Below are 7,412 nucleotides of genomic sequence, written 5' to 3' on the forward strand. Positions count from 1 at the left end.
CCCCCGGCCCAAAAAAAAAAAAAAAAAAAAAAAGTGACGTTATTAGGAGGTGAGGCCTTTGGAAGGTGATTAAGTCATGAGGGTAAAATCTTCATGAATGGGATCAATGCCCTTAAAATAATGCTCTACAAAGTTCCTTTGCCTTCTGCACCACATAAAGATACAATGAGAAGCCTGCAACCTGGAAGAGGGCCCTATCCAACCATGTGAGCCCTGTGATTTCAAACTTCCAGCCTCCAAAACTGTAAGAAATAGGTTTCTGTTGGTGATAATCTACCCAGTCTGTGGTATTCAGTTACAGCAGCCCGAACCGACTAAGACAGTATTGGAGGATTGGTACTAGGTCTTTGTAATGCCACAGTGATAGCTACTATCACAGTGCTTGTAACAGTGAAACATCGTACCCACAATAAATATGTGGGATAAATAAAATGATCTGCTTATGAACAAATGTTGAATAATAAAATGAATAGTAAAAGCATTTATAGAGTACTTAATTTATGCTAAGATTGCTCTAAGCACTTCAAATACATGAACTCAATTTAAGTGCCTCAAACCCCTAGTGGTGGTTCAAATATTGTCTCCATTTTACAGGTAAATAAAATGAGGAACAAAGAGGTCATGGGCCCACAGTCATAAACTCTAGTTTGTGGGATTAAAGCAGGAGCATCCAGACTCCAATGCTAATGGAGTCAAGGTTCTGCTGCTTTAAAGTTAAAATAAAAACAGCATAACCTGTAAAACTTACTTTCTACAATCACTACCAATGTGACCATTACCTGATAAAAGTGAAAGAGTTTGATTATTGTACTAGTTACAGCAGACAAGCAAGAACAAAGGAAACTTTCAGGTTCTAATATTTTTATAAAGCATTAAGTGATACTCAGCAATATCTCACCACATTAAAAATATTAAGTTCTAAACTCTATAAGAAAAAAAAGTCTAAAAATTTAGAGGACAAAGCTAAGCTCATTAACCACTTTCCTTCTTTAATGAATGAATTATTCATTTAAACATTCAAATACTTAATGAATTCTACATGCCAGGCACTAACCAGCAGCCTCAAGTTTTTTCTTCAACTTGAATAACCTAGGAGTAATGATTTTAATATATTTTATACCAAAATTCCACTTCCAGAAGCATAATCAAGTTTTCAGAAAGAAACAAAAATACATCTATACATTATCAAAATGTTTTATTTTACAATCAAATGTAAATGATTACTTGTTTTGGTAATTTTTTTTATCCTACATATACTGAATTGCAAATGGTTAATGATTGTTTAAAAATACAGTATTGCACATTTAGAATCCTGAGCTATCTGGTGGTCAAAATACAGTATTTCTCTAGTTACTTTAATTTGTCACAGGTTTTAAAAAAGATATTAAATGGGTGGGTTATTGCTGATTATCTACCATAAAGTTCTAATTATATACTTCTATCTATATCAGACTAATTTTTAGCTTCTATAACATGCTCACATTTTCTCATTAACCTAATGAAAAGCTTTTTAGAATCAGGACAAATAGGATAAACGTAATCCATAAAAATAGGTTTTTAAACTCAACTAAGACTAGGAAACACTGCATATTCTTTCTTGAAGATTCACCATGCATATGTCTTTATTAACAGTTTCAAGAAGTTCATAAAGAGATTGGTTTAAAATTCCTATAACTCTGTGTTTTCCCCTCAATACCAATGAACAAACTGTGGAACATACTTTGGGAAATGGTGTTTATTCACTCTTTGATTACATTTCCCTTCTCTCCATTTTTGATTTTACTCAGTACACTGGGAAGGTACATTTTAGCAACTTGTGTTTCATTAGGCCTTGTGCTTACACTTTTGTAGAAGTTTATAGTTTGAGACATACTTCAGTAGATTCTTAAAACAATTCTGTAGGAAAGGAGACCAGGTTTCCTCCCCCTCCTCATGAAGACAGTGAGGTTTACCCTACGGCTGAGGTCACACATAATTAACTTGCAGTAGCTTTTCCCCTAGTATCCCTGCTTGCTCATATCTTCTCCTCATTTGAAAGTGGATGGAATTGTGGGGGTGGAAAAAGGAGTGTCTAAAATATAGCTTTGCCTAAGGTTACCAGTGCTATTATGTAAAGTATGAAATACTTACCAGTACCATATTTAATGATGATATGAAGGAAAGAGGTTTTTGTGAAGGTTAACATCAACTACTATTTTTTCTATAGAACAGAAAAAGACCAGAAGACTCCAAATCCTTAAACTTCTATGCCCTTGTTTCTGCGTAACAGCCCAGGGGATGTCATAGCAGTTGGTGCCTGCTTCACTCCATCTCTGCTGCACTATGCACAGAACTCAGTAGAACTGTGAAGAAACTACTGTAATCACACCAGGAACATCCCCACAGAAAACTGAATTTTAGTGGATTTTCCTGGGGAACAGAGAAACCAAATGGAGATTCTCTTTTCTTAAGGAAAATCTGGAGGCTTAAACAATGACAGCAACAACACTTACCCCCACCACCCCCTTCAAATATACAAATGCCAAACAAATATTCTGGCAAATGGCTGTATGGAAATGATTGTCTTAAGGACTAGCCCTAATGCTGCTATAACCCTGATGTCTGGAGTGTGAGATGGATTAGAAAGGATTCCATTGTAGTTCCACTGCTAAAAACAAAATTGGAGCTCACAGGCCTAAGCAAGGCTGGACCCAGGAGCTTTGGAGCCACAGCTGTGGATGACTGAAGGTACTTTGGCCAGCTATCAGGCACTAGCAGAGATGTAAGACTGAACGTACAAATGGACATCAGAATTATGGTTTTTTTCTATGGTTCTATTATTTTTATTTATATCTATAAAATTGAAAAGTTAAGTCTGATTTTTTTTTTTCTTAATTATCTACTAGCTACCATATGCAGTGGTTAAGAATCCACCTGCCAATGTGGGGGACACGGGTTCGATCCCTGGTCTGGGAAGATCCCACATGCCACGGAGCAACAAAGCCCATGCACCACAACTACTGAGCCTGTGCTCTAAAGCCTGTGAGCCACAGCTACTGAACCCATGCAGCACAACTACTGAAGCCTGTGTGCCTAGAGCCCATGCTCCACAACAAGAGAAGCCGCTGCAATGAGAAGCCTGTGCACTGCAACGAAGAGTAGCCCCTGCTCTCCACAACTAGAGAAAGCCTGTGAGCGGCAATGAAGACCCAACGCAGCCAAATATAAATAATAAATAAATAAATAAATATTTTTAAAAATCTATTAGCTACCATATAAAAGTATTTTGTATTATCTTAAAATAAATTTTCAAGAAATGCAATTACAGTAACCTAACAAATTACCTGAAGATGCGCTTTTGATTGGAAGAATTATAGGTTTCGTTTCCATTTTAATTTTCTCTTTTTCAACTTCTTCTTGTTTATTTTGAGATTCAGATAAGGGATTTACAATCATGCCTTTACCACCATCAGGTGCCATCGCATCGTGTTTGATAGAGACTACTGGCTCATCTTTCCTCACATCATTGATTGATTTCTTGGTTTTCAAAAAAGACAGTTTTGGAGAATTCTTGTCTTCATCATCTGATATATGAAAATCGTTAATCTTTTTCTTAACTGAATTTTCATCTACTGAGGTGTCAGAAAAATCACCTAAGGAAACTGAAAAATAGAAGAGAAAAAATATTTTCAATAGTGTATTTTAAAGTTTTGAAGATTACATCAATCAAAAAGATTACCTTAAAGACTGGAAATGAATTTACAACTGTGAATAGATTTGCAGCCCTAAAAAACAGCGAACTTTGGCAGGTTTTATTGGCATTAGTAAAATAAAAATTTCAGTTTCATTAATTTATTCAAAACATACTTATCGAGTATGAATAGTTTGTCAAGCCAAGCACTGTGCTTGCTCTGAGAAAACTCCTTCAAAAGTTCTTCAAAGTAATAATCAGCCATGGACATTTAAATTACATTTTGGACTGTAAAGCTTTTCTTTTGCTTTTCAAAAACTTCATAAAATCAATATTTGTAAATGGAAGAATTTGCTAATAATGTTTTTTCATAAAAATTTTGGAACTGCAATTCCATCCATACCACAGTATTAGATTTTACTATGAGAAGAATAATAAAGAATGCTAACCGAACTATAAAGCAATGATTTAACTATTGTTCTGATTACTTTTACAGAGAACATTGAGAGTTATTCACTGAAAATATAAAACACTGAATATCAAGTTTAGAATTTTGTATGTTTATCCTGAAATGTAAAATATTAATATTTTACATAATCAAAAGAAACCAAATTAACCATACAGTACTGATATATTGGGTTTTTTAAACTGATTCCCTTTCATAGCCAAAAAACCCTTGATTTATAAAAAGCATTATAAAAGTGATCCTAATGTGCACAAAGTTTAGTTCTATGGGCCCTAGTTATTACCTCATAGGGTTGACTTTAAAGATGAACTTGTTATCTCCAATGTGGTTTACCACTAACAAGCAAATCTGCTGTCAGTTAAATTTTATTTTCATACACACATTCAGAAAAAAAACCAAGGACAATCATACAACTTCTTTAAAATTAAGAGTGGCTTTTTATTCATTAAAAAGTTGGAGATCTAAAACCTGTGAATTCATAGGTATTATTTTAACATAGTGATTTTTTTGCAGGGTTGGGCTAAACCTAACTAAAGAAGCAAAAATAAGAGAAGTGGTTTACTTTCCCATGTTGTCACATACCAATCTCATCACTGTCAAAGTCATCTGAATATTCAGAACTTCTTTGTCTGGCTGAGCGAGCTGTAATTGCTTTTATTAGTTCATCCTGAAATGAGATAACTGAAATCAATTTCTACCCAAATGTGGAGGTCTCATATATTGAATTAATTCTTTAAACAAATAATGCTTGATTAATAACTGCCTTAAAACTTAGGTTTCATTCATTTAACAGATATTCACTGAAAGCCTACCTTATGCCATGCACCCAACCCTTAAGACTCAATGCAGAACATCACAGACAATTCCTTTCCTCATGGAGCTTTGGGTTAAATTAAAGAAGACAGACAACACCAAGCAAATTAATTGAAGGACTCAATTTAGACAGGGTTCATTATAAATTGGCATTATGGAAGAAACTGGTATTCTTTATGATCTTTTGTTTCAGCATATTGCTGTTAACAGATGTAATCAATACTGCAAATTTAGAGGCTGAGTTCAAAATGGTAGTGACTGGACAGAGAAAGCCTAAATGTTATTATGTTACACCAGGGGGGAAAAAAACATTTTTTATATGAAAATGGCAATTAGAAGCTGCTATTCAACTTTTAAAAGCTAATTTAACTTTTAATATACTAAGAACCTAGTATTGAGTTTAGTTTGGTAGTCGTAAAGCCACACAGAAGAGTTGGTAATACTGGAGCCCAAATACAATCATCTGCAAAATTTCAAAAGAAACATAGATTTACTCCAGCTTTACATAGGACTGTTGTATTGAATAGAAGCACTTTCAAGTCCAATATTCCCAATACAGTGTTTACCTTGTAAAATCATTCAAAATAAAAATACTTTACCTGGAAAGTAGTTCTTTTGGTGACTTTTGGACTCTTTGTATATGCCAAAGTTGTGCTAAAAACTTCATCAGACATAGTGTTTATTTTAATTCTCTAATTTTATAAAATGGCTAACAAATGATAAAGATAATTCAACCTCTGATGGTGGCTGAAATATATAAAAAACAAATCAGACTTTTTTGCATGCTTGAGAATTTCCATTACTACACTTAGTACTCCCTCCCCGCCCCCAAAGCCAAACAAAAACCAGAAAAGCATCATATGAACATTGAGCTATATCTTCACTTTTAAGTAGCAGAGTAATAAACAGAGTTTTTGTAAAAAAAAAAGAAAATTCTACTATCAAACATGTTTTCAGAAAAATAAAATTCAAACTGAAGTTATTCAAAAGTATTTCTACAATTATTTTATTATCCTAAATAAGTTTTACAATTATTGCACTCATTTAAATAATGAGTGCAATAGGTTGTTGCCAATTAAAATAGAAACTTTTTCAACTCTCTTCCATTCAAAAAGTATAATATAGCCTACAAAACAGCCACACTTATTTAAAAGGCTACCAAGAAGACGACTGTCAGCATAAAGTACAGCAACGTTCCCCAACCTTTCTGGCACCGGGGACCAGTTTCGTGGAAGACAATTTTTCCACAGATAGTGGGTGGGGGGAATTGTTCGGGCAGTAATGCAAGCGATGGGAAGCGATGGGGGGCGGCAGATGAAGCTTTGCTCACTGGCCCGCCGTTCACCCACTGCTGTGCGGTCTGGTTCCTGGTTCCTAACAGGGGTCTGCGGCCTGGGGTTGAGGACCCCTGAAGTACAGAAGTCCCCTACATACCAATGAGTTCCATTCCGAGATTGTGTTTATAAGTCCAATTTGTTCGTAAGTCCAACAAGTTTAGCCTAGGTACCCAACAGTAGTACAGTACAACTAGCATATAGGGGCCGGCATCAGGTGAACAGGCAAGAAGAGTTACTGACTGGAGGAGGGAGAGGAGGTGGGAGCTGGTAGAGTTGAAGGATTGTCAGAAATAGGAGACGGAGGGCAAGCTGCAATTTCACTCATGCCTGACATTGATGGCACATGTTCTGCTTCCTGGCTGCATTCAATTCTATCTACCCTCTTGCTTCCGGGCATCCTGGGCTTGAAATAAAGATATTGAACTACTGTGCCCTATACAGTACTGTACAGTAAAGTACACAAAAGCACAACTACTTGTAGAGGACGCACACACGTGACAGTGTACACCATACACGTGAACTAACGTACGTGATTGGACGTGAGAATGCAGGTTCGCATCTTTTAAAGTTTGCAACTTGAAGGTTCATAGGTAGGGGAATTAGTGTACATAACTAAGAACATCACCATTTTTAAAAAAAAGTTTACATACAGTGCTGGGAAAGAAAAAGATCGTAAATAGTGATATTTTTCCAGCCACTCTTCCCTCTCACAAGTGTTGAAATACTATTAGATAAAACAAAAAGGGCTTCCCTGGTGGCGCAGTGGTTGACAGTCCGCCTGCCGATGCAGGGGACACGGGTTCGTGCCCCGGTCCGGGAAGATCCCACATGCCGCGGAGCGGCTGCGCCCGTGAGCCATGGCCGCTGAGCCTGCGCGTCCGGAGCCTGTGCTCCGCAACGGGAGAGGCCACAACAGTGAGAGGCCCGCGTACCGAAAAAAAAAAAAAAAAGGAAGCTTCTCCGATGGACTGCATTAAAATCTCTGTTAAATGGTCCCGTGGACGTTTCCAGTGCTCCAGGCGGAGGTTGCTCACCCTTCCCGCCGCCCTCAGCAGCGCGGGGCGGGGGGCTGCTCCGGCCCGATCAGGTGGCGCCCTGTCCCTGCTCGCTCTGCCGCGTGTCGCCG

General features: G+C 37.0%; 1 protein-coding gene across 1 annotated transcript in view; it reads right to left on the minus strand.

Moving 5' to 3' along the window:
- The window catches only part of LOC103081889 (microtubule-associated protein 9), a 30,025-nt gene extending 24,402 nt beyond the window's left edge, over positions 1 to 5,623 (minus strand). The window contains exons 1-3 of the mRNA XM_007446134.1: positions 5,549 to 5,623; positions 4,719 to 4,803; positions 3,324 to 3,641 (exon numbers count right to left, since the gene is read on the minus strand). Of these exons, the coding sequence (XP_007446196.1) occupies positions 3,324 to 3,641; positions 4,719 to 4,803; positions 5,549 to 5,623 (478 nt within the window). The remainder of the gene's footprint in view (positions 1 to 3,323; positions 3,642 to 4,718; positions 4,804 to 5,548) is intronic.
- Between the last annotated feature and the right edge of the window lie 1,789 nt (positions 5,624 to 7,412).

The sequence above is a fragment of the Lipotes vexillifer genome, unplaced genomic scaffold (assembly GCF_000442215.2).
Source record: "Lipotes vexillifer unplaced genomic scaffold, Lipotes_vexillifer_v1.1 scaffold1719, whole genome shotgun sequence".
Lineage (NCBI taxonomy): Eukaryota > Metazoa > Chordata > Mammalia > Artiodactyla > Lipotidae > Lipotes > Lipotes vexillifer.